Source organism: Pristiophorus japonicus, chromosome 17 (genome assembly GCF_044704955.1).
Source record: "Pristiophorus japonicus isolate sPriJap1 chromosome 17, sPriJap1.hap1, whole genome shotgun sequence".
NCBI classification, from domain to species: Eukaryota; Metazoa; Chordata; class Chondrichthyes; family Pristiophoridae; genus Pristiophorus; species Pristiophorus japonicus.
In genome coordinates this window covers 23,140,166-23,166,983 of record NC_091993.1, presented here as the reverse complement: position 1 = coordinate 23,166,983, position 26,818 = coordinate 23,140,166, and the positions used below count along the sequence as shown (strand labels likewise).

General features: G+C 46.3%; 1 protein-coding gene across 4 annotated transcripts in view; it reads left to right on the top strand.

Moving 5' to 3' along the window:
- Window positions 1–26,818, top strand: part of wdr93 (WD repeat domain 93) — a 76,182-nt gene that overhangs the window by 39,338 nt on the left and 10,026 nt on the right. For 2 of the 4 annotated variants that reach the window (XM_070858477.1, XM_070858476.1), the window contains exons 7-13: window positions 1,379–1,460; window positions 7,841–8,021; window positions 12,580–12,650; window positions 15,741–15,830; window positions 18,266–18,397; window positions 18,576–18,774; window positions 23,371–23,428. In XM_070858477.1, coding sequence (XP_070714578.1) covers window positions 1,379–1,460; window positions 7,841–8,021; window positions 12,580–12,650; window positions 15,741–15,830; window positions 18,266–18,397; window positions 18,576–18,774; window positions 23,371–23,428 — 813 coding nt within the window. Of the gene's footprint in view, window positions 1–1,378; window positions 1,461–7,840; window positions 8,022–12,579; window positions 12,651–15,740; window positions 15,831–16,146; window positions 16,189–18,265; window positions 18,398–18,575; window positions 18,775–23,370; window positions 23,433–26,818 lie in introns of all 4 variants that reach the window. The other 2 variants (XM_070858478.1, XM_070858479.1) reach the window with 2 other exon arrangements.

The following is a 26,818-nucleotide window of genomic DNA, read 5'->3' as shown; positions in this document are numbered from 1 at the left end:
CACGTCATTTTCGGGTTGGCAGACTGTGGCGAATGGGGAACTGCAGGGATCAGCGCTTGGGCCTCAGCTATTCACAATCTTATCAATGATTTGAATGAGCGGACCAAATGTAATATATCAAAGTTTGCTGATGATGCAAAGCTAAGTGAGAATGTAAGTTGTGAGGAGGATGCAAAGAGACTTCAAGGGGATATAGACAGGCTAAGTGAGTGGGCAAGAACACGGCAAATGGAATATAATGTGGAGAAATGTGAAGTTATCCACTTTGGTAGGAAAAATAGAAGGCTCACCAGACTTGATTCCTGGGATGGGAGGATTGTCCTATGAGGAGAGATTGAATAGACTAGCTTTATATTGTCTAGCGTTTAGAAGAATGAGAGATGATCTCATTGAAACATACAAAATTCTTACAGGGCTTGACAGGGTAGATGCTGGGAGGGTGTTTCTCCTGGCTGGGGAGTCTAAAATCAGTGGTCACAGTATCAGAATAAGGGGTCGGCCATTTAGGATTGAGATGAGGAGAGATTTCTTCATTCAGAGGGTGGTGAATCTTGGAATTCTCTACCCCAGAGGGCTGTGGATTGATGCTCAGTCACAGTCTCACAGCCCTGAATCAAGATTGCTTCCAACGGAGTCAAACTGACACATAACATAGGGAAAAAAATAAAGACTTGCATTCAGTGCTCCCCCTAATTTTAAATTTGGGTGCACGGTCCCTTTAACTTTCAAAGTTAAGATTATGCGCAAAATTTCACAATGTAAAAGCGGGTCCTGGGTTGTGCAGCTTAGCAGGAACATTGCTTGCATTTATAAAGCACCTTTCACGACCACCAAACATCCCAAAGCTCTTTACAGCCAATGAAGTACCTTTTAAAATATAGTTAGTGTTGTAATGTAGGAAACTCGTCAGCCAATTTGCACACAGCAAGCTTCCACAAACAGCAATGTGATAATGACTAGATCATGTTTTTTTGTGCCATATGTTCTATGTAATCCTTTTATGCCATTCCGCAGTCACACTGTTGGGGGAAGTGTTCCTGAAGTCAATTTGAGGCCAATTGTTGTTTTCAAGTCTCTCCAGCTTGCCAACTACTTGGCTCCTTTCTTTATTATCTCAACAGCCTCTCCAGGTTGGCCAGAAAAGCAGCAGAGAATAGCTGGGTTTCTTTTTCTTTTTGTATACTTCTTTTTATACTCGTCAGTTGTGATTTGTTGGCATTTTATACAAGCTGTAACATCTGGAATATAATGGGCACTCTCAAAATAGGGGCACTGTCATATAAATAGATAGATTAATGTAATCTGCTCGGTCTAATCTATTATTAAAGCGGAGAATGTTTTAAAAAATGAAATCATGATGTGTATATTTCCTTTTTAGCACACAAATCCACCAAGTTTACAAGATATTAAACTGACACCTCCAGTTCTAGTATTGAAACTAAGACCCAAGCAGATCACAGGTATGTGCTAGAATTACTTCCATGAGATGAAAACAGAAAATGCTGGAAATCTCAGCGGGTCAGGCAGCATCTGTAAGGAAATGCTGGGACTCTGAAAGGAGGCGGGTGGGGCGGGGGGTGTGGGGGAGGGTGGAAAGAACAAAAGGGTAGGTCTGTGATAAGATGGAAGGCGAAGAGATTTGAGAGACAAAAGTGATGATGGGCCGTATTGAGATGGCAATAGCACAAGTTAGGAAACAAAAGATGAGTCTAGATAGGGTGTGAATGGCAGAATAATTACCAGCTGCCAAGGGAAACAGAAACAAAATTAAAATAAAAAAGGGCAAGGGAGAGTTTTTGTAAAAAAAAGGGAACAAAATGTGGGCAGAGGTTATGGTCTAAAATTGTTGAACTCGATGTTGAGTCCATGAGCCTGTACTTCCAGCTGTTTCCCTTAAGAGTTTATCATCGAAATGCCTTTATTGCAAAGGAGCAGCGAGAGATCATGGAGCAACGTGATCGGGGCCCCGGAGAACTGTGAGTTCGGGGCCAAAAGAGACGTGGGCCCAGGGGCAGCACGGGCCAGCCCACACTGCGATTGTCGTACGCGCTAGGTCCGTGCAGCAGAGCTGGTCTCCAGTCATCTTGGTTAATCCTTGCCACTGGACCGAGACCAAGCTCTGTCAAGCCCGTGTGGTGGCTGGTGTGCAACGGCCACCACACATTAAAAAAAATCCACGCACAGGCGTCTTCCACCTTCAGGATGTAGTTCAGGACCTGCATGTTTGGTCCTTCATTGAAACACCTCTGAACTCATCACTTTTTGGTGTGGAAGTCATCCTCGATACGAGGGACCACCTATAATGACTGCTTATGTAAGACAGCGCACTGCAGTCACAAAAAGCTTGCCTGATGGTGCCTTTGGTAAAAGTCACGTACAGTTTAGCCAGATGGCACAGGGATTGGTTTTCAGTCCGTGCTGAGTTAGCTGGTCTCAGCAAGAGTAGTACTGTGGGCTAGGGAGTGGGAATATCTGCTGGGGTTCGCACTCCTGCAGAACAATGCATGCATGTAAATGTAAGGCAAGGGCAGACTGTAAAATGGCTTGCTGGCACTCGGTTTCCTGGTTTGCTTATGCCAAATGCTAAGTTGGGTGAGATAGCAGCTGGGTGCCTGTGAAACCCAGCAAGAGCCGCCACCTTCAGCAAGGATGACAATTGACAAAAAAACAATTCTTGTAAGGGATTACATTGTGCGTGTATGTCTTCATCTTAGACGATTCCTCGTATTGAGGAAGACTTGCTTCCACCAAAGAGGGATGAGCTCACAGCTGTTTCAATGAAGGACTTGATGTTCCAGATCCCGAACTACACATTGGGTGGAAGATGCCTGTGCGTGGATTTTTTTAATGTGTGGTGGCCGTTGCACACCAGCCACCACACGGGCTTGACAGAGCTTGGTCTCGGTCCAGTGGCAAGGATTAACCAAGACGACTGGGGACCAGCTCTGCTGCACGGACCCAGTGCGTGCACATATCGCAGTGTGGGCTGGTCCATGCTGCCCTAGGGCCCTCGCCTCTTCTGGGCCCCGAACTCACGCCTCTCCTGGGCTCCGATCACATCGCTCTGCAATCTCTCGCCGCTCCTTCACCCCAACCTCGCTGCTCCATGCATATGTTGAATGCATGCGTGTATGACTGCACTGTTGAATGCATTTAAAATATGCACAAAATATAGACTGATCATTTTACCATTGCATTGAATATCCCACTCGGTTGACAGCGAAGAACATTTACTTTCACTGAGCAAATTCCGCACTTTTTGACTGGACCATTAGGTGGTGCAAACAAAAAGCTATGTCACTGTGTTTGGGGTTACTGTGTGAATCAATGGTCCTTGCAGTAAATTAGAATTGACATTTCTAAAATAATTATTTTATGAGGTTAACTTTTTTCGCTTTCCAACATTCATTTATTGCAAACTCCAACAATACAAGAAATCCTTAAAACATCATCCTTTCCCCCCACCGTTGACATAATTGCAAGAAGTGTAATTGAGACATGAATGAATTTACGATTGTTAAATCCATGCCATACTACTCAAACAAAAGTTTCCTATCCCAGCGAGATGTAAAGTTTCTGTTACGATGTATTTATGGGACAGCAATCCACAAATTGAAACCTGTAACCAACATGCACTGGTCTCCAGTGTGTACTTGGTGCTAAAATCTGACCGTGGCAGCCCACAAGACTCATGAAAATGTGGGTGTTCGATGCCATTGAGTCCGCAGGGTACCCTGTAAGTCATGTTGCTGTGTCCCTGTAGTGAGGTTTTACCCTTCATCTAACTGATGCTATACCTGAAGCAAAATACTGTTGATGCTGGAAATCTGAAATAAAAACAGAAAATGCTGAAAACACTCAGCTGGTCAGGCAGCATCTGTTGAGAGAGGTAGATAGGGTTAATGTTTTAGGGCGATGATCTTCAGTCAGAACAGGGAAACGTTACTGATGAACAGCTTATAAAAGGAGGCAGGAAGAAAATAAATGGCCTGTGATTAGGTAGAGGGCAGATGATTAATTTCTCTCATTATTGCCTCCTTTTGTCACACTAGTATCACTTCTGATATTTAGAGAAATAAAAGAGGTATCTCAGACTCGGAGGATGTGTAAGTGGTTACAGCAGAGGGAGAAGGAACCATGGAAAATCAATAAACAGCATCTCCTACTTCACAGTCCTCTGGCCTTAACATTGACTTTAACAACATGATGCCTTAACCACAGCTCCCAGTTTCTTTCAGGCAGCAGCTGGTGGTAATGCAAGATGGGTGCACCATGTTTCCAGGAATGGGGGGAGGTTGCGGGCTAGTTCTTGGGATGAGGTCGTCCATTGGTACATAGCCGATGGAGTGGTCTGCAACCCTGGTGCCACCATACTCCATGGTCACTGGTACCTTCACCGCCTTTCCAGATTTCCCCTGCTTCCCTCCCTCTCTCTCTTCCCATCCTCTCAGTTTTGGAAGCATCTTTAATTTCTCTCTTTATTGCCTCCTTTTGTCACACCATTATTACTTCTGTCATTTAATCATCTTCTGTCCTCCACTTAATCACAGACTATTTGTTTCCCTCCTTGCCACCTCCTATTTTCCTGACTCTGTTTCTCCTTATGGGCCCAAGTTTCGGCCTCAGTTGCTCCTGATTTTTTGGAGCAACTGGTGTAGAACGGAGTATCTTAGAAATTCAAATTCTCGGCATTTAGTTTTCTCCAGTTCTAGTCAGTTAGAACAGTTTCACTTTGGAACAGAATTTTTTTTTTCAAAAGGGGGTGTGTCCGGCCACTTACGCCTGTTTTCAAAGTTTCGGCAGTGAAAACTTACTCCAAACTAACTTAGAATGGAGTAAGTGAAGATTTTTGTACGCTCGAAAAAACCTTGTCTACACTTTAGAAAATCAGGCGTAGGTTACAAATCAGGCGTAGGGAATGGGGGGGGGGGGGTTTAAAGGGAAGTTTACAAACATTAAACACTTCAGTTTTACAAATAAAGATCCATCATCAATAATAAATGATAAGAACATCAATAAATCAACTAATAAATCAATCCAAAAAAATGAATAAGAAATAATATTTTAAAAAAAAATCAATACATAAAACATTTTCTACTTACCGACTGCAGCACCGGGAGCCCTCCAACAGCATGCTGGGATGCCCCCCCCCCAGTGTGTCTCTGTCAGTGTCTCTATCTCTCTGTCTGTCTGTCTGTCTGTGTTTGTCTCTCACTCTCTGACTGTCCATGTCTGTGTTTCTGACAGCGAGGGGAGGGGGAGGAGGGGGGTAGAGGGAGAGAGGGGGGCAGCAGGGGGAGGGGAGGGAGGGAGGCAGAGGAGGAGGGAGGGTAGGGGGATGGATGGGGGAGAAGGGGAAGGGGTGGAGGAGAAGGGGAAAGGGGGGGAGGAGAAGGGGAAAGTGGTGGGGAGAAGAGAAGGGGAAAGAGAGGTGAAGGGGAAGGAGAAGGGGGGGAAAGGAGAAGGGGGGAGGAGCAGGGGAAAGAGAAGGAGGGGTGAAGGGGAAGGAGAGGGGGGGAAGGAGAGGGGGGGGAAGGAGAAGGGGGAAAGGAGAAGGGGGGAAAGGAGAAGGGGGGGGGAAAGAAGAAGTGGGGGGGGGGGGAGGCTGAACGGGCCGGGCTTGGCCAGGCTGAAGACTTCGGGCAGGGCCCGTCCCCAGCACCAGATTTACAGGTAGGTGGCGTTGGGTCGGGTCGGGTCCGGGGTCGGGGGTGGGGGTGGGGGGAAGGTGGTCAGGTTGGGTCGGGTCCGGTCCGGGTGGGGGTGGGGGTCGGGAGCGCGGATCGGGTCGGGGGGGTGGTAGTAGGTAGGTCGGTTCGGTTCGGGTCGCGGGGGGGGGAAGGGAGGGAGGGAGGGAGAGGGAGGTCAGGTCCGGTGGGGGTTGGGGGAGGGAGAGGGCGGTCAGATCGGGTGGGGGGGGGGGGAAGGAGGGAGAGGGAGGTCAGGTCGGGTGGGGGTGGGGGGGTTGGGGAGCGCGGGTCGGGTCCGGTCTGGGGGCGGGGGTGGGGGGTGGGGGGAAGCGGGAGTGGGGTCGGGTCCGGTCCGGGGGGGTGGGGGGGGGGGAGCGGGAGTCGAGTCGGGTCAGGAGGAAGCAGGAGCTGGGCGTGGGAGGCAGCCTTATGCACGCAGCCCCAGTCAGGCCATTCGGCCAGGGCTAGGGGCTGCGTCCTTTGGGCCCCTCCCACACAGTTTTGGGCGCCTGGAGCTACTGCACATGCGCGCCCACTGTAGCACGCATGTGCAGAGGTCCCGGCACTGTTTTCAGCGCAGGGATCTAGCTCCGCCCCCCACAGCTCGTGCTGCGCCGCATCCGGCTCCAGAGAACCAGCAGGGAGCCGGAGAATCTGTAAGTTTTTTTTAGGCGCACTTTGTGGCGCGAAAAACGGGCATTCAGGTCGGGGCTGCGCCGTTCTAGGCGCGGCCTGAAACTTGAGCCCTATAAATCTGTAACATCTCTCACTTCTGATGATCAGTCATCAACCTGAAACATAAGAACATAAGAAATAGGAGCAGGAGTAGGCCATTTTGCCCATCGAGCCTGCTCTGCCATTCAATAAGATCATGGCTGATCTGATCATCAACTCAGCTCCACTTCTCTGCCCGCTCCCCATAACCCTTTACTCCCTTATCGCTGAAAAATCTGTCTATCTCCACCTTAAATATATTCAATGATCCAGCCTCCACAGCTCTCTGGGGCAGAGAATTCCATCGATTTACAACCCTCTGAGAGAAGAAATTCCTCCTCATCTCAGTTTTAAATGGGCGGCCCCTTATTCTGAGACTATGTCCCCTAGTTTTAGTTTCCCCTATGAGTGGAAATATCCTTTCTGCTTCCACCATGTCGAGCCGCTCATTATCTAATCTGTTTCGATAAGATCACCTCTCATTCTTCTGAACTCCAATGAGTAGCCCAACCTACTCAACCTATCTTCATAAGTCAACCCCCTCATCTCCGGAATCAACCTAGTGAACCTTCTTTGAATAGCCTCCAATGCAAGTATATCCTTCCTTAAATACGGAGACCAAAACGTTAACCCTGCCTTCCCCTTTCAACAGATGCTGCCTGATCTGCCATGTTTCCTTCACTTTCTGTTTATATTCTATGCTACACCTGACCTGGGAATGCTTGGTATTATTGATTGACACAGGAAGTCAAAAATGTGCCATCCATGTGCACTGACTTTTTTTAAAAAATTGATAAATTTAACACTTGCATTATTGTTTTTTTGTCACAATTTTTCAGCCAGAGAGAAGTCTTGCCTTATTTAGCACTGAGCATTGATGTTTCATTTTGAATATACAGTGTACTGAAAATAAGCTTTCCAGGGCAGGAGATTATTTTGGTTCCTCCTCTCCTAAAGATGAAAAGTCTTGCTGAGCCTCCAATGCCTCACACTGATTGGTCCCAGATAGTGAGCATTGCCAGGCTGTTCAATCATAAGGAGTACGAGAAATATTCAGGAAGGTGACACACAATGTGGTTGAAGATGTAGATCTCTGAGGAGGTTTTTGAAGGTGGGGAAAGATGTAGCAAGGCAGAGGCGTTGGGAAGGGAATTTCAGAGCAAGAGCACTATGGCTCGAGGCTGTGCTGCTGACAGTAGAGTAGAGGGATGGGAGGACTCGCAGTAGACCAGCATCAGAAGAGTAGAGTGTACAAGCTGGGATATAGAGCTTGAGAAAATTGCAGAGGTAAGGTTAGACAATTAGTGATGTATTTATAATGTTCTTCCCTGAGGATGTGAGCAATTAAATGCATCTCTATCCTCTTGCATTTCAATTGATTAAAATATTAGTAAATCTACATTGACTTGACATAATTTGTTTTGCTTTTAATATAGATTGCCTTTGGAAAAATCCATTTGACGCCCTTCAGAAGCTTGATGATGCCAACATTATTGGTACAGGCCAAAATCATGTTATTATTGCTCAGCAATGGATTGAAGAAAAGAAAATATTTGAAGAAATGTACAAGACCTATCTTTCTAAAGGCACCACAGAAGAATTTGAAGAAAAGCAAAGGTTTATTTTATCATTAATATTTTCACTTTAATGTGCTCACGTCACAGAATTGAACAGTGTAAGGCCAGATTTGGCACAGGATAACCGTGATTGTGAGTCTCTGACGTTGTTACAAGAATTAACCTGTATGCATCACATAGCTTAGCGAATCAACCTGGACACCTCACAGGGCTCTGCGAATTGGCTTGTATACCTGACATGACTAAGAATCCGTCTGTATACCTGATTTTGCTAAATGCAGATCTTTTCTCCCTGGGTAAGATCATTTTTATCCAACAATCAGATTTGTTTCCAGACAAAAACTTAACAAAACTCTGACAAATGTTGCTAATTCTTCAAGATGCGCCACTGATAATTTATCGATGCAGTAACTGCAACAAAATGCAGCCTCAGCAACCTCAAGGTTATCAGCAGCTGGAAGGGCTCTCAGATTCTTGTCACATCTCTGGAGCTCCTTGTAGCAAAAGGCATGAGATTATTGGGCACTGAGGGCAGGAAGCACCATAAGAAGGTGGTGCAGAGGCTGCATTGATTTTTGATGCTCTCGCTGGGCTGTATCGCAGTGCTCTTCTAGATTTGTCCAGGCATTAATAATGGAACTTGAGAATTCCTATAGTCTTCTCTATGACACTCCTTGCAGTTCTATTGTCCTCCTCTGTCTGTCGAGGTCTTACTGGAGTCATCAGCCACAACTGCAGGGGTTAGACCTGATGACCAACGAGCCATCTGGTTACATGGCTTTGAGTCATGAGGGCTGGCATGGTGGATTGTCGCATGATGAAAGCATTATGGCAGCTTCCTGGGTATCTGGCATTGATGTGCAGGATAAGATCATTGGCATCATACACCAGTTGGACATTAATAGAATAAAAATCATTCCCAATCATTAAATTGAGGGAGTTGTTAAATGGGGCTTTAAGTACCACATGCTTTGGGTTAATTGCTCTTTGCCCCAGTGAGGATCCTGCCAGTCTGTAGAACTGCATAACTCTCACTTTTTCTGATTCCTTTGGAAATGATGAGCCAGATTTTGCTGTCAAAATAACAGTGAGGTTAATGGAATTCTCTACCCCAGAGAGCTGTGGAGGCTGAGTCATTGAATATATTTAAGGTGGAGATAGACAGATTTTTGAATGGTAAGGGAGTCAAGGGTTATAGGGAGCGGGCGGAGAAGTGGAGTTGAGACCAAGATCAGATCAGCCATGATCTTATTGAATGACGGAGCAGGCTCGAGGGGCCAAATGGCCTACTCCTGCTCCTATTTCTTATGTTCTTATGGCGCTTGCTGTTATTTATGCATAAATAATACCGCAACATCAGGCGAGGAGCAGATGTGCGGTTAAACACCAATATCCAAAAGTTGCTGTCTGCGGAAACGGCATTTTGCTGCTTGCCTCACCATTGAAATGCATTGAATATAGTGAAGTTGCTGTGTTTACATGGTAGATACAAACTAAACTCGCCACAGAAAGTTAAGTCTTGTCATTTCAATTGTAAGTACCCTTTTAACGACATGATAATTGTTAATTACTGCCAATCAACTTCTGACACTAAAAATTAACTATTACAAATGTGGAGAATAATTCCTTCAGGTATTAATTGTTGGAGACTTTTAAAAATGTCAAATTTAAAATTAATAAAAATATTTTTTACTTTTCCTTTCTGCCTCTTTTTTTCTCTCTCTTAATCAAATTTTTCTTTCCCTCTCTTATTTGTCTTTCTGTACCTGATTTTACATTGAATTAACCTGCTCCAATTTAAAATTCCTTCTCCGTCCTTTTGTTGTTTATTTCTCAATCCTTCAATCTGATTGGTTAAGGAGATACATTGTTGGCTGCCCTATTCACTCAGGTCACAGAAGCCCTGTTTCCCTCGCTGCGCCATTACCAGCTCACATTTTCAGCAACTTAGTGGGCAAAAAATGTTTTGAGCTGAAGGATGCAGGGGCAAATCTAACTAATGGCAGATGAGAGGTAGATCCGGCGCCCAGTCAACGTTCCCTCTGAGCGTGGCTGCGCAGCTCTCTGCCAGTCCCATGCAGCCCGAGTCCGGCTTTTACAGCATTAAACTTCACGCATGTGCAAAACCGTGAATGGGCTGCGCAGTCCCTTAAAGGGGCCACACACCCAAAACATTCAGCTACACTTTGGATGGACCCTGCTGGGCTAGGCTGCCACACTGCTCCTTCCGCTCCCCGGCCTGCTCCTATGATGCTTGCAGGCCAGGGGCTCGTGCCTGCTTCGTTGGTGCTCGCAGGCCGGGGAGTGGAAGGAGCAGCGTGGCGGCTTAGCCCAGCAGTCTGCGCGGCCCCCGGCCTGCGAGCACCATCGGAGCAGGCCGGGGAGCGAAAGGAGCAGTGTGGCGGCATACCACTCCAGGGAGCAGCACGGACTGAGCAGGAGAGCAACGGCAGTGAAAAGGGATGTCACCAAGAACCAGGTCGGTGATTGGAGTGTGGGCAGTTACAGCAGGAGCAGCAAGGTCGGAGCGAAGGAGCGGCGAGAGATTGTAGAGGGACGTGATCGAGGCCCAGCAGAGGTGAGGGCCCAGGGCAGCACGGGCCACCAGCCCACACTGCGATTCGTCCTGGTTAATCCTCGCTACTGGACCAAGACCTAGCTCTGTCAAGCCCACGTGGTAGCTGGTGTGCAACGGTCACCACATGTTAAAAAACTCCACGCACAGGCAGCTTCCAGCCTTCAAGATTTAGTTCGGACTTGGAATTTTAGGTCCTTCATTGAAATACCTGTGACCTTTTTGACGTGGAAGCAAGCCATCCTCGATTCGAGGGACTACCTATGGTGATGATGATGGATGGACCCTGGATGTCAAGGATGATTACATAAAATTACACCCAGGTGACTGGCGCTTTTTGAGAATGCAATTAAGGTGCGGATCTTTTGCTGTGGATTTGAGCCAGCAGTCTCTAGGAACTCGTTGGGGAACTCTAGGAATTCAGGGTCTCAAAGAGATCCGTTAATGCCCGTTTGCAGCAGCCATTCCTAAAAATTGAATGGCTGCCGCTTTGGGGTCAACAGGCCGTCCCAATCAAAATTCAGGTCAAGGATTTTTTGGCCTGGACCCCATCCCACCCAGGTAGATGCACCACCCAATTAAAATCAAATAAATACTTACCTATCCGTTTTCAGCTTAATCCGGTGATCCCCCGCTGTGCGGTGCCCCCGGCAGGATTTTCTGCTGGTGCACCGTCTGAAGACTGTGTGGCCTGGCAGCGCGACAGCCTTTAAAGGGGAGGGCCCACTGCCACGGCCGCAATGGAAAAATTTTTGCCGGCCGGGTTGCCGATCAGCTGGCAAAATACTGCCCCCGGGTTTGGCCGGGCTGCCAACATGCAGCCTGGCACCCCCTCTTGGGTGCCAGGCCGCTGGCCCGGCCGAAACCCTCCCTAGTGGCCCAGTGGCCAAAGTTTAGAAAATGATGGAATCTCTTCCCTTTAACAGAGAGAGCGTGTTGACGCACACGCGCTATGACGTCACCACGTTGATTGACAACAGCGGACGGTCCAAACGATCCATTTTCAGCCAGTCAGCTTGGCTTTCATTCTAAGGCCCGCCCCGTTATGATCCATTTCCTGCAGGACTTTGAAAAAAATTTGACCTGCTGAAAATGGATCTACTCACAGCAACAAGCCAGCTTTCTGGTGCACCTGAATTTCGGCCCCATTATACTCAGTTTACCGCACTAAATCCACCCCAAAACAGGCAGTAATTCGAAGGGAAAGTCAAGTCTCTATTTTTTATATTTCTTTAGTATGGAAGCTTGTGCCACTTTTTAAATTGGTTACTGCGTAGGTGCTAGCAACCAGTCCAGATGGAATAGATATATCGTCTGATGCAGGACTCCCTCCATCTGCAGCTCCTAGCAAATAATTAGTAGAGTTTGTTTCTTGCGCTACAGCTATATGAGCAGTGGTCAACAAAGGACTTTGAAGGAGTTCAATTTCATGTAAAACTTTGCATCGTACACATTGTGAAAGTAAAAGTGAATCTCTGCTTCACCATTCAGCTGATGAGCTGGGACTAGTAGACACTCTGTGATTATGCAATTTTACAAAAACCATACCAACAACGTGTATTTATATAGCGCCTTTAACCTAGTGAAACGTCCCAAGGTGCTTCACAGGAGTATTATAAGATAACAAAATTTGACACCGAGCCGCACAAGTAGAAATTAATGCAGGTGACCAAAAGCTTGGTCAAAGAAGTAGGTTTTAAGGAGCGTCTTGATGGAGGAAAGAGAGGCGGAGAGGCTAAGGCAGGGAATTCCAGAGCTTGAGACCTAGGCAACATATAAACTTTGCATCATGCACACTGGTCCAAAGTAATAATGTAATACTATAGAGAACGACTAGAATAGGAAGTGTCTGCTAAACTAAACCTTTAATGCATTATATAGATAGATGGATAAATTCTATGAACACATTTTTGCTCATTTGAGCAATTAGTGCTTTTTGTACCAAAATATATACACATTTTTGCATTAATCATTTCATTATAAAAGAAACTATATCAAAATAAACTTTTTAAAATTGTTTCAGTCAAGCAACATTTCATTTTTATACACTCGGACGACTTCTTCCTGTGGGTCTGGAAAATAAAACTCAAGTTGGTAAGACACTCTCTTTTTGTTTCATAATTTAAAAAAAAACTTTAACATTATGGGCCCAAGTTTCCACAGGATAAAAAACGGGCGTCCCCCCCAAGCTGGGCGGCCGTTTTTCGCGCCTAAAACGGCGGCAGAAAAAAAACACGCTATTCTCGAGCGCTTTGCAGCTCCTTGTCTGTTTGGCGCTGCGCCCAGGGGAGTGGAGCCTACACTCGCGCCGATTTTGTAAGTGGGAGGGGGCGGGTACTATTTAAATTAGTTTTTTTCCTGCCGGCAACACTGCGCATGCGCGTTGGAGCGTTCGCGCGTGCTCAGTGTGAAAAAAACATTGGCACTCGGCCATTTTTGTAGTTCTTTGTAGCTGTTTAATTTTTGAACATTTTTTTAATAAAAGCACATTGCCATCAGCACTTGCAGCCTTCTCACTGTCTCCTTCCCCTCCCCACCCTCCACGGCAACAAACTGCTGTCTCCTTCCCCTCCCGACCCTCCACGGCAACAAACCGCTGTTTCCTTCCCCTTCCTCCTCTCCGCGGCAACAAACCGCTGTCTCCTTCCCCTCCCTCCCCTTCGCGGCGGCAAACCACTGTTTCCTTCCCCTCCCTCCCCTCCGCGGCAACAAACCGCTGTTTCCTTCCCCTCCCTCCCCACCGCAGCAACAAATCTCTGTCTCCTTCCCCTCCCTCCCCTCCGCGGCGGCAAACCGCTGTTTCCTTCCCCTCCCTCCCCTCCGCGGCAACAAACCGCTGTCTCCTTCCCATCCCTCCCCTCCGCGAGAAAGAACGGGCGCCTCCTCTCCCCTCCCCCCCCCCCGTGGGCAGAACGGGCGCCTCCCCCCCCCCCCGCGGGAAAGAACAGGCGCCTCCTCTCCCCTCCCCCCCCTCCCCGCGGGCAGAACGGGCGCCTCCCCCCTCCCCCGCGGGAAAGAACGGGCGTCTCCTCTCCCCTCCCCCCCCCGCGTGGGCGGAATGGGCGCCCTCCCCCCCCCCCCCCCTTCGCGGGAAGAACGGGCGCCTCAGGCTGACTGCAGAATTCTCCGTGCCTGAAGCACTTTCACACAGGTAGGAAGATGGTTTATTTAATCTTTTCTTTGCTTATAAATGTTTATTCAGGTTGGATTTATTTGTATAATATTTGTAGAAGTATAAATAAGGATTTATTGTAGAATTTAATGAGTTCCCTTCCCCCCCCACCTCGTTCTGGGCGCCTAATTTGTAACCTGCGCCTGATTTTTTAATGTGTAGAACAGGTTTTTTCAGTTCTACAAAAATCTTCACTTGCTCCATTCTACTTTAGTTTGGAGTACGTTTTCACTGTGGAAACTTTGAAATCAGGCGGGCCGGACACGCCCCCTTTTGAAGAAAAAATTCTGTTCCAAAGTAGAACTGTTCTACCTGACTCGAACTGCAGAAAAAAAAATGTGGAGAATTGCGATTTCTAAGATAGTCCGTTCTCTACCAGTTGCTCCTAAAAATCAGGCGCAAATCATGTGGAAACTTGGGCCCATAATTTCTGTTTAAATATTTCTCTTTTACCGAAGTGTAAGATTCCCTTCTATGTGTCTCCCTTTTCTGCAATCACCCTTGACATCCAGAGTCCATCCAAAGCAAGGCTGATGACCCGTTCCCATACCTTCAGCAATGTTGCTTTCAACCATCCACAGGAAGGTGTGTGACTATAGCCTGGAATAGTTTTTAATTCAAATCTGACAGTACAGAAGTACCTGACCTCCACCTGGCCCCTTACCATAACAATACAACTGAGGTTGGATACTCAGTGACCCATCCTTCATCTTGCATGTCCCTCTCGAAATGCACTTAAGATTGTGTCATGTATGTACATGCTGTTTGTAGCCACCAGATGGCGTCATTGTTGGAGACCACTGAGCAGCACGCACATGGTGTGAGTGAGTCACTTTGGGACTAAATAAAGCACAAGCAAAGTTGTACCTTGCTTAGTTAAACAGTACTCAGTTTGAACCTTTTGTTGCATACATAACAGATTGCATCAGCCTGGCATCTGCCTAGAGCTTCCCAGTGGCAATGTACCTGAGATTGGGAGCTCCATGGCCAGGAGATTCAACCGGTGTTCTATCACATGCTGGTCCTCTCTCGATTATTTTATAACTAAATGCAACTTTTTAACATTTTAAGTAACATACAGAGGAGAAAAGTCTTTTTGTAGGATTCTTTTTGTCTGAATGTTGTGCTCATCGAGGTGAGGGATATTGGTACTCGGTATAAAACAGCATTTCAAACGTGTCAGCACCAAGCACTCTCAGGGGTCAGAAAATGCAGAGTAAACCTCCCTCTACAATCCCCGGTAATGCACCCAGCCCCAGCATTGAAAGGACTCCCCTACTGCACCAAAGGTTATTCCTATTCCCACAGTTGCTATCCTCTGCTTTTCTGAATGTGATCACCAATTCACTATCAGTTACTGGTGAATTTGGGGAAGCTTTGTGCTGTGGATCCATGCCCACCAGAAACCGGATTGCATCTCCCAAACTTATTTCACAGAGAATCCTTACAGTTAGCAGGCAGTTGATCCGTCTGGCTGCATTTGTGAACCCAGGTCTCAAGAATCTATGTCAATGTCTATCCACTGTGACATCCAGTCCCCTTTACCGCAAATGCATGATGCAATCAAGTAAATTGCGTCAAATAATGACATTGCACATGTTATCTCAATGTGCATTGCTCGTCAGACTGTCCTCCGTGAAAATAAAGTTTGCCAAGCATTTTTCCATGAAGCAAGTGTCCCTTTAAGGACTGCAAATCTGGTTTTTGAGGTGAATGGGCAAGTTCTGTAGTGAAGGAGACCACCATGCGGGGCAAAAGGGAAGTTAATTAGAAAGTAGCGGTTACGTGACATCGAGCTTTGGTTTTAAAAGCTGACAGACAGGACGATGGGAAAACCGTATAGAGCAAGAGAAGAGTTTTTTTTAAAGAATATTTATTCAGAAGTAAAGTTATTTTAAGTTTGTATAATGGCCTTGGGAATGCAAGGAAATTGATGTCCATATTACAGAAACTGTGCAAGTAGGGCATGTTGCTGTGGACTTGATGAATGAATCTTCTGATTCCCCTTCTAGGTCTTCCCAATGCCTTATGCTTGTGGTGGAGCGGCAGCCATGTTCTCCTCCAATATGTACTGAAAATCTCAACAGGGAAAGAAAAGATAGGTATAAGTACCATTCTATACAATGGCAGTGGGCTCTGAAGGAGTGAATTAATCCTTGATAGGATTCCCAGATCAAACGGGAATCCCTGTGTGCGTAGAAAAACTTCACTTGCAATGGACAGAGTCGTTGGGTGGAGTTCAGACCAATGCAATCAACCAATATTAGTACAATTACTTCTCTGCCTGAGATTGATCGAACCAAATGCTGATAAAATGATAGAATCTGTCAAGTTTGCATCTTGGGAGCTTCTACGCTGATTTAAAGGTGTACCATCTTTATCAAAATTAGCCTTACCCTTCTTTCTCCTCTCCATAAGGTTATCTTCTCAGACTATACATCCCTTCAAAAGTTACATCAGGTCAGGTGATAAGTTTACATGCTGTTCAAAGGAATTCTTCCTCCATTTTGTGACTGTGAACATCAGAAATGCTAAATGTTCAGAGTAAAAGAAAAGGCTTGTATTTAAATAGCCCCTATCATGCTCTCAGAGCTTCACGTACAATGAATTACTTTGAAATATAGTGAATGTTGCTGTGTGAGCAGATGCAGCAGCTATTTTAGGTTCACAGCAAAATCCCACCAATAGCAATAGGATGAATGGCTAATTAATCTGCCTTTGGTGTTTGCTGAGAGAGAACTGTTGTCCAGGACAACCAGAGAACTCTGGAATCTTCTTTGAAATGGTGCTGTGGATGTTTAATATCCACCCGAATAGGCAGATTGCTTCTTGATTTAGTATCTCATCCAAAGCACAGCATCTCTGCTGATGCAGCATTCCCCCCAGTACTGCACTAAAACATCAACCGAGATTATATGCTGACGTCCTAGATTGCGGCTTGAACTCACCAATTTTAAAAATTGAGAGTTGAAAATGCCACCAACTGAGCCAACATAATAGATTCTGGGCTGGATTTTCGGTCTTCTACCACCAGAGGGGCGGTAATGGCGGCTGTAAGCACTTCCGGGTCGGGGGGCCAGTTTCCAGCACCCTGCCGGGAAATTCGGTGCTGGTTTCGATGGGGCGCAGAGCAGTACTGCCCGGAAGATGCGGGCCAGTGTGCAACGCCCCTGGTTGCAACGCCGACTCGATTTTTGGCTGCCGCCCGACCCGTAGTGCTCCACAGAGCGCTCTGGTGGGACCGCCTGTGGAAGCGGGCAGCCCGAGCTATAGCAGCCGCAGTGAGGTAATTAATGTCGACCTCAGGTGGGTTTTTTTTTGCGATTTATGTTGTGGTGGGGTGAATTATTTATTGGGAATGTTTTTGGTGTTTTACAGGGCCTCAGTGAGGCCTCACCTGGAATATTGTGTTCAGTTTTGGTCTCCTAATCTGAGGAAGGACGTTCTTGCTATTGAGGGAGTGCAGCGAAGGTTCACCAGACTGATTCCAGGGATGGCTGGATTGTCATATAAGGAGAGACTGGATCAACTGGGACTTTATTCACTGGAGTTTAGAAGGATGAGAGGGGATCTCAAAGAAACGTATAAGATTCTGACGGGACTGGACAGGTTAGATGCGGGAAGAATATTCCCGATGTTGGGGAAGTCCAGAACCAGTGGACATAGCCTTAGGATAAGGGGTAGGCCATTTAGGACTGAGATGAGGAGAAACTTCTTCACTCAGAGAATTGTTAACCTATGGAATTCCCTGCCGCAGAGAGTTGTTGATGCCAGTTCATTGGATATATTCAAGAGGGAGTTAGATATGGCCCTTAGGCTAAGGGGATCAAGGGGTATGGAGAGAAAGCAGGAAAGGGGTACTGAGGGAATGTTCAGCCATGATCTTATTGAATGGCGTTGCAGGCTCGAAAGGCCGAATGGCCTACTCCTGCACCTATTTTCTATGTTTCTATGTTTCTTTCAGATTTTTGTTTTTCCCCTCAGGCCTCTGAGCGCTCCAAGGCCGGCTGTTTAGCTCGAGATTTTCACTTACTCAGCCGGCCTAGCGCCCTAAAAAAGGTGTGTAACGCCTCCCTTAGTGCTCCACCCCCACTCTGGGCCCAGCTGATGAATTTTGCTGACTGAGGCGCAAACTGTTCCCAGGCGCTAACTTTACCGCCCCGCCGCCATTACCGCCCCGAATATCCAGCCCACACTGTTACAATCCAGGCTGATCATACCATCTCCCATTCTGATTATTGTTTTTGTAGGACTATTTGCCTTCTTTGATTCTCCCTTCGAGAAAATACAAGCCATTAAAACCCAACTCATAGCTTCTTGATTTATTTTGTTTTCTGTCCTCCCTCTTTCAACCTTGTAGGTGTCCCGTTAAATGGGCCTTGCATTTCCTTTCGATCTCTCAGTGAGAAATATATAACTGTCTTTATAGCATGCCATTGGGAATATAACTTCTGAGTTGTTTTTTTAAAAGATTACGTTTTAAAATGTAAAAAAACTGGAATAATTAAGATATTTCTGCTGTTCTTTTGCTCTCCAGAACTGGAACCAAAAGCTGATATTGTCTGGCCCAATGCTTCCTCAATCACCTGTTCTGCTGTGAAAATTTGTGCATCTCTCCTGGTGATTGCCTTTGCAGATGGGACAATAGCAATCTGGGACTTGTACTTAGGTAGGTATTTGCCTCTTTATTTGGGCATTTGAATGGTTATGAGCATGAATTTTCAACTGCCATTAACTGTTTACTAATTTTAGTTTTTAAGTGGGTTAAGGTTGTCTAATTATTGTCTCTCCAAATTCATTAAAGTAGTTTTGAATCGTTAAGATCCAAATTCATGTTTTTTTTTCAGGCATCCCAGTATCAGTCTTATCCATTTCAGAGGACAGTCACATCATGGGTCTGCATTTTCTGGAATCCAGCTTTTGTGTTCCCTTTGGATCATCTGATGGAGATACAAAAGCCCAGGTGTTGGTAACCTGCAAAAATGGTGCAGTTTACCTGGCGACAGCCACTGAACACACAAGCAGCATTTCCACATTGAGAGAGAGGTGAGCTGGGGTGTGATGCTAGCAGTGGTTAAAGCCCCAATGCAGAAAATCCTATTTTGATATGATGAAGATGAAACATAGAAAATAGGTGTAGGAGTAGGCCATTCGGCCCTTCGAGCCTGCACCGCCATTCAATAAGATCATGGCTGATCATTCCCTCAGTACCCCTTTCCTGCTTTCTCTCCATACCCCTTGATTCCCTTTAGCCGTAAGGGCCATATCTAACTCCCTCTTGAATATATCCAATGAACTGGCATCAACAACTCTCTGCGGCAGGGAATTCCACAGGTTAACAACTCTCTGAGTGAAGAAGTTTCTCCTCATCTCAGTTCTAAATGGCCTACCCCTTATCCTAAGACTATGTCCCCTGGTTCGGGACTTCCCCAACATCGGGAACATTCATCCCGCATCTAACCTGTCCAGTCCCGTCAGAATCTTATACGTTTCTTTGAGATCCCCTCTCATCCGTCTAAACTCCAGTGAATAAAGGCCTAGATGATCCAGTCTCTCCTCATATGACTGTCCAGCCATCCCTGGAATCAGTCTGGGGAACCTTCGCTGCACTCCCTCAATAGAAAGAACATCCTTCCTCAGATTAGGAGACCAAAACTGAACACAATATTCCAGGTGAGGCCTCACTAAGGCCCTGTACAGTAAGACCTCCCTGCTCCTATACTCAAATCCCCTAGCTATGAAGGCCAACATACCATTTGCCTTCTTCACCGCCTGTTGTATCTGCATGCCAACCTTCAATGACTAATGAACCATGACACCCAGGTCTCGTTGGACCTCCCCTTTTCCTAATCTGCCGCCATTCAGATAATATTCTGCCTCCCAAAATGTTTTTGCCCCCAAAATAGATAACCTCACATTTATCCACATTATACTGCATCTGCCATGCATTTGCCCACTCACCTAACCTGTCCAAGTCACCCTGCAGCCTCTTAGCGTCCCCCTCACAGCTCACACCGCCACCCAGTTTAGTGTCATCTGCAAACTTGGAGATATTACACTCAATTCCTTCATCTAAATCAATAATGTATATTGTAAAGAGCTGGGGTCCCAGCACTGAGCCCTGCGGCACTCCACTAGTCACTGCCTGCCATTCTGAAAAGGACCCATTTATCCCGACTCTCTGCTTCCTGTCTGCCAACCAGTTCTCTATCCACGTCAGTACATTACCCCCAATACCATGCGCTTTGACTTTGCACACCAATCTCTTGTGCGGGATCTTGTCAAAAGCCTTTTGAAAGTCCAAATGCACCACATCCACTGGTTCTCCCTTGTCCACTCTGCTAGTTACATCCTCAAAAAATTCCAGAAGATTCATCAAGCATGATTTCCCTTTCATAAATCCATGCTGACTTGGACCGATCTTGTCACTGCTTTTCAAATGCACTGCTATTTCATCCTTAATGATTGATTCCAACATTTTCCCCACTACTGATGTCAGGCTACCCAGGCTATAATTACCAGTTTTCTCTCTCCCTCCTTTTTTTAAAAAGTGGTGTTACATTAGCTACCCTCCAATCCATAGGAACTGATCCAAAGTTGATAGACTGTTGGAAAATGATCACCAATGCATCCACTATTTCTAGGGCCACTTCCTTAAGTACTCTGGGATGCAGACTATCAGGCCCCGGGAATTTATCAGCCTTCAATCCCATCAATTTCCCAAACACAATTTCCCGCCTAATAAGGATATCCTTCAGTTCCTTCTTCTCACTAGACCCACTGTCCCCTAGTACATTCGGAAGGTTATTCGTGTCTTCCTTCGTGAAGACAGAACCAAAGTATTTGTTCAATTGGTCTGCCATTTCTTTGTTCCCCATTATAAATTCACCTGAATCCGACAGCAAGGGACCTACATTTGTCTTCACTAATCTTTTTCTCTTCACATATTTATAGAAACTTTTGCAGTCAGTGTTTATGTTCCCTGCAAGCTTCCACTCGTACTCTATTTTCCCCCTCTTAATTAAACCCTTAGTCCTCCTCTATTGAATTCTAAATTTCTCCCAGTCCTCAGGTTTGTTAGTTTTTCTAGCCAATTTATATGCCTCTTCCTTGGTTTTAACACTATCCTTAATTTCTCTTGTTAGCCACGGTTGAGCCACCTTCCCCGTTTTATTTTTACTCCAGACAGTGATGTACAATTGATGAAGTTCATCCATGTTATCTTTAAATGTTTGCCATTGCTTATCCACCGTCAACCCTTTGCCAGTCTATTCTAGCCAATTCACGCCTCATACCGTCGAAGTTACCTTTCCTTAAGTTCAGGACCTTAGTTTCTGAATTAACTGTATCACTCTTCATCTTAATAAAGAATTCTACAATATTATGGTCACTCTTCCCCAAGGGGCCTCGCACAACAAGATTGTTAATTAGTCCTTTCTCATTACACATCACTCAGTCGAGGATGGCCAGCTCTCTAGTTGGTTCCTCGACATATTGGTCGAGAAAACCATCCCTAATACACTCCAGGAAATCCTCCTCCACCGCATTACTACCAGTTTGGTTAGCCCAATCAATATGTAGATTAAAGTCGCCCATGATAACTGCTGTACCTTTATTGCACACATCCCTTATTTCTTGTTTGATGCTGTCCCTAACCTCACTACTACTGTTTGGTGGTCTGTACACAACTCCCACTAGCGTTTTCTGCCCTTTGGTATTCCGCAGCTCCACCCATACCAATTCCACATCATCCAGGCTAATGTCCCTCCTTACTATTGCATTAATTTCCTCTTTAACCAGCAATGCTACCCTGCCTCCTTTTCCTCTCTGCCTATCCTTCCTAAATGTTGAATACCCCTGGATGTTGAGTTCCCAGCCTTGGTCACCCTGGAGCCATGTCTCCGTGATGCCAATTGCATCATATCCGTTAACTGCTGTCTGCGCAGTTAATTCGTCTACCTTATTCCGAATACTCCTCGCACTGAGGCAGAGAGCCTTCAGGCTTGTCTTTTGAACACACTTTGCCTCTTTAGAATTTTGCTGTAATGTGGCCATTTTTGTTTTTTGCCTTGGGTTTCTCTGCCCTCTACTTTTACTATTCTCCTTTCTATCTTTTGCTTCTGCCTCCATTTTATTTCCCTCTGTCTCCCTGCATATGTTTCCATCTCCCTGCCATGTTAGTTTAACTCCTCCCCAACATCACTAGCAAACACTTCCCCTAGGACATTGGTTCCGGTCCTGCCCAGGTGCAGACCGTCTGGTTTGTATTGGTCCCACTTCCCCCAGAACCGGTTCCAATGTCCCAGGAATTTGAATCCCTCTCTTTTGCACCACTCCTCAAGCCATGTATGCATCTGAGCTATCCTGCGATTCCTACTCTGACTAGCAAGTGGCACTGGTAGCAATCCTGAGATTGCTACTTTTTAGGTCCTACTTTTTAATGTAGCTCCTCGCTCCCTAAATTCGTCTCGTAGAACCTGATTCCATTTTTTTTACCTATATCGTTGGTACCTATGTGCACCACGACAACTGGCTGTTCACCCTCCCTTTTCAGAATGTCCTGCACCCGCTCCGAGACATCCTTGATCCTTGCACCAGGGAGGCAACATACCATCCTGGAGTCTCGGTTGCTGCCGCAGAAACGCCTATCTATTCCCCTTACAATCGAATCTCCTATCACTACAGCTCTCCCGCTCTTTTTCCTGCCCTCCTGTACAGCAGAGCCACCCATGGTGCCATGAACTTGGCTGCTGCTGCCCTCCCCTGATGAGTCAGACCCCTCAACAGTACCCAAAGCGGTGTATCTATTTTGCAGGGGGATGGCCGCAGGGAACCCCTGCGCTACCTTGCACTGCTCTTCCTGTTGGTCACCCATTTACTATCTAGCTGTGTACCCTTTACCGGCGGTGAGACCAACTCGCTAAACGTGCTATTCACGTCATTCTCAGCATCATGCATGCTCCAGAGTGTTCCACCCGCAGCTCCAGTGGTGTCACTTTCCATTGACTTGTTCAATGTTTACTGTCAGAAAGGGGGTTAATTAAATCTGCATCAATTAAAATGCATTCTAAAATGTTTCACCCAGTTTATCTCTTACATACTTGAGGGGAAAATTCCTCTGTGTTACAATTATGTTAGTGGGTGCTGCTCTTTTTGCCAAAAAAAAGCCACATGGAAAGCCATGCCTGTTACTAGGAGGTGCTTTAGCAGCAAGGAAAACTCTCCATCCATTTGTTTCTTCTTTTCACCCCCCCCCCCCCCCTGCCGATTCACTGGCTTTATATCTATTTGGGGTGTTTCCACAGAGTGAGAATTTGGCAGGGATTACCTGCTCAGCATTTCCCCAGAGTAGGCCGACTGAGCTCAGAAAGTGAGCTTACCAAAATTCACAGCCGCAATCCTGCACCCCACCGTTCCATTACGCAGTGTGCTCCTGCTCCAACACATTCATTTGCAGAGGGCCGCGAGTGAGGGAGAGGTTGCCTGCAAGTGGCCCCTTGTTAGTTCCAACCTAAGAGGAGCTTGGCAAATAAGTTGATTCTCAGGTGAGCACATTGCTCAATGAGTTGTTGAATGAAATGTTTTACCTCCGAGATCTTTGTTGAAGTAAAGCCTAACCAAGCACTATTTTCTTTTGTGCAGGAGTGAAGAGCCAGGAGATATCATTAGTGCAGTAGCGCTTGTACCACAACTTTCAAAGGCAGGTAGATGTTATGTTTTAACAACATCTCAACAGTCTAGCAATATGTATTAGCAAGGCCACTGGGTTATACTTTTCAAGAGACAATGGACAGAATCGTGGAATGTGACACCAATACACCAAAGGCACCAATAAAAGTCCTGGGGGCCGAAATTGCCCCCCTCTTTAAGGTCCATTACCGTCTCTAAGAGGAGCAGGACCGGGAGCAGGCGGATGGGCCGACCCATCCGAAATTGCCCCTGAGCCGGGAGCGGCAGAAACCGGTTTCCGCCGCGCCCCATGTCCCCGCCCCATCGGGTTCGCGCCGACCCCTTACCACCCGACTATGAAGTCGGCCCGACAATGGCGGCCACAGGTTCGGCACCCCCTCTTGGCTGTAGCCCTCCCTAGTGGCCCAATGGGTACCACTAAAGTGGCTGCAGAGCTCACAGAGGCCGTCCTCTTTAACTGAAGCCTTCCACCCTGCTCCCAAAGCATTTCCACCCCCTCAGCCGCCCCAAACATTGCCCCAACAAATTAAAAAAGTTAAAGAGGCCAATTTCCCTCTATTCTCCGCCACATGGATTTGGGCAGAGAATATTCATTTGATTCGAATTATCTACCCCGTTTGGGGCAAAGGGCAATTTCATCCCCCTGGAATCTCGCAATGAAAGTGCAGTTTGACTGTATAAATCACCTTAAATAATAGTTCCATTACTAGATGACTGGGTTGGGTTTTTTAGAATTCAGTGCTTCTCAGACTGTGCTTTTCTGCCCATTCATTTTAATGGCAGAAAAAGCACGAACTGGCGAGCACAGAAGTGGAAAATCTTGTCCCAAATGTCTCATTCTTTTGTTCTGGAAAATTTCCAACAATTCTCTCTCGCTCACCTTCAACACAATCCATGTAGTGACGATCAGTTTTTTTTGTTTTTTCCGCATGGATGATTCATCATAAGAATACAACTTTTGATGTTCACTTGACTCCCTGGTGCATTATTTCTGTCCGGCTTCAAACGTGCTGTCATGCATCTGGCTGCACTACCAGAGTTTTATCAAAAGTTACAATTTTAACAACATTAAAAGCAGGCTTTAAGCAAACAATTTTCAAAAGAAATGGAAACGTTAAAAATATATATCTTTTTGCAGTGTAACTATTTGTACTCAACTTTTTTTAACAGACATCTATCAAGCCCCGACGCTGTCAAGCCCCGTCTCCCCCCTCCCAGCTCCGAATCATTCCCTCCACATGGTGCCGAGAGCAGGACCTGAGACCTCGACTCATTTCGCCGGCTCAGGCCCCGGCCCCGAGACTCTCCCCACACCCCCACCCAACTCTCTCCCCCTCCGGGGCCGAGAGCAGCGGGTCTGGGGCCGAGAGTGGCAGGGGGCCGAGGGGGAAAGAGAGATTGGGGGAGAGAGAGAGAGAGAGAGGCTTGGGAGCAAGAGAGAGAGGCTGGGGGGTGGAGAGAAAGAGAGAGAGAGGCTAGAGGGGAGACAGACAGGCTGGGGGAGAGAGAGAGCGATAGAGGCTGGGGGAGAGAGAGAGCGACACGGGTGGGAGGGGAGAGAGCGAACTCAGGGAAGATAGATCACGTTCTTCCAACCCCCTACAAGGGACATCGTTGGAGTGGATGATATCCAGAAGTCACGACACTGTCACTTATTCACTTCATACCCAAATAAACAATCTACACAATGCCTGCCCGATTTTTGTGTGTGTGTGTTGGGGGGGGATAGCTGGGGTAAGGCACTTTGGCTGGGGGGAGGGATGTACTTGGATTGGGGTAAGGCACTTTGGCTGGGGGAGGGATGTACTTGGACTGGGGTAAAGCACTTTGGCTAACCCTTGTTGTTTTCTGGGGAGCTCTGTCCTCTGTCACTTTAGGAAGTCAAAGTGGATCGAGCTACAAAGTCAGTGAGACCTTGTGCTGGGCGGTTCCAGTTAAACATTCTTGTGAAACTTCAGGGTGTGGCTTATCCTCCAAGGGAACCAATCATAGACAAAGGGCCACATTACAGCAAAATTCTAAAGGGGCAAAGGATGTTAATAAGACAAGCCTGACGGTTCTGTGCCTCAATGTGAGGAGTATTCGGAATAAGTTGGACGAATTAACTACACGGATAGCAGTTAACGAATATGATGTAATTGGCATCACGGAGACATGGCTCCAGGGTGACCAAGGCTGGCAACTCAACATACAGGGATATTCAACATTTAGGAAGGACAGACAGAAAGGAAAAGGAGGTGGGGTAGCATAGCTGGTTAAAGAGGAAATTAATGCGACAGTAAGGAAGGACATTAGCCTGGATGATGTGGAATCAGTATGGGTGGAGCTACGGAATACCAAAGGGCAGAAAACGCTAGTGGGAGTTGTGTACAGACCACCAAACAGTAATAGTGAGGTTGGGGACAGCATCAAACAAGAAATTAGGGATGCGTGCAATAAAGCGGTTATCATGGGTGACTTTAATCTACATATTGATTGGGCTAACCAAACTGGTAGTATTGCGGTGGAGGAGGATTTCCTGGAGTGTATTAGGGATGGTTTTCTCGACCAATATGTCGAGGAACCAACTAGAAGGTTGGCCATCCTAGACTGGGTGATGTGTAATGAGAAAGGACTAATTAACAATCTTGTTGTGCGAGGCCCCTTGGGGAAGAGTGACCATAATATGGTAGAATTCTTTATTAAGATGGAGAGTGACACAGTTAATTCAGAGACTAGGGTCCTGAACTTAAGGAAAGCTAACTTCGACGGTATGAGGCGTGAATTGGCTAGAATAGACTGGCGAATTATACTTAAAGGGTTGACGGTGGATAGGCAATGGCAAACATTTAAAAATCACATGGATGAACTTCAACAATTGTACATCACTATCTGGAGTAAAAATAAAACGGGGAAGGTGGCTCAACTGTGGCTAACAAGGGAAATTAAGGATCGTGTTAAATCTAAGGAAGAGGCATATAAATTGGCCAGAAAAAGCAGCAAACCTGAGGACTGGGAGAATTTTGTAATACAGCAGAGGAGGACAAAGCGTTCAATTAGGAGGGGGAAAATAGAGTATTAGAGGAAGCTTGCTGGCAACATAAAAACTGACTGCAAAAGCTTCTATACATATGTGAAGAGAAGAAGATTAGTGAAAACAAACGTAGGTCCTTTGCAGTCAGATTCAGGTGAATTTATAATGGGGAACAAAGAAATGGTGGACCACTTAAACAAATACTTTGTTTCTGTCTTCACGAAGGAAGACACGAATAACCTTCTGGAAATACTAGGGGACCGAGGGTCTAGTGAGAAGGAGGAACTGAAGGAAATCCTTATTAGGCGGGAAATTGTGTTCGGGAAATTGATGGGATTGAAGGCCAATAAATCCCCGGGGCCTGATAGTCTGCATCCCAGAGTACTT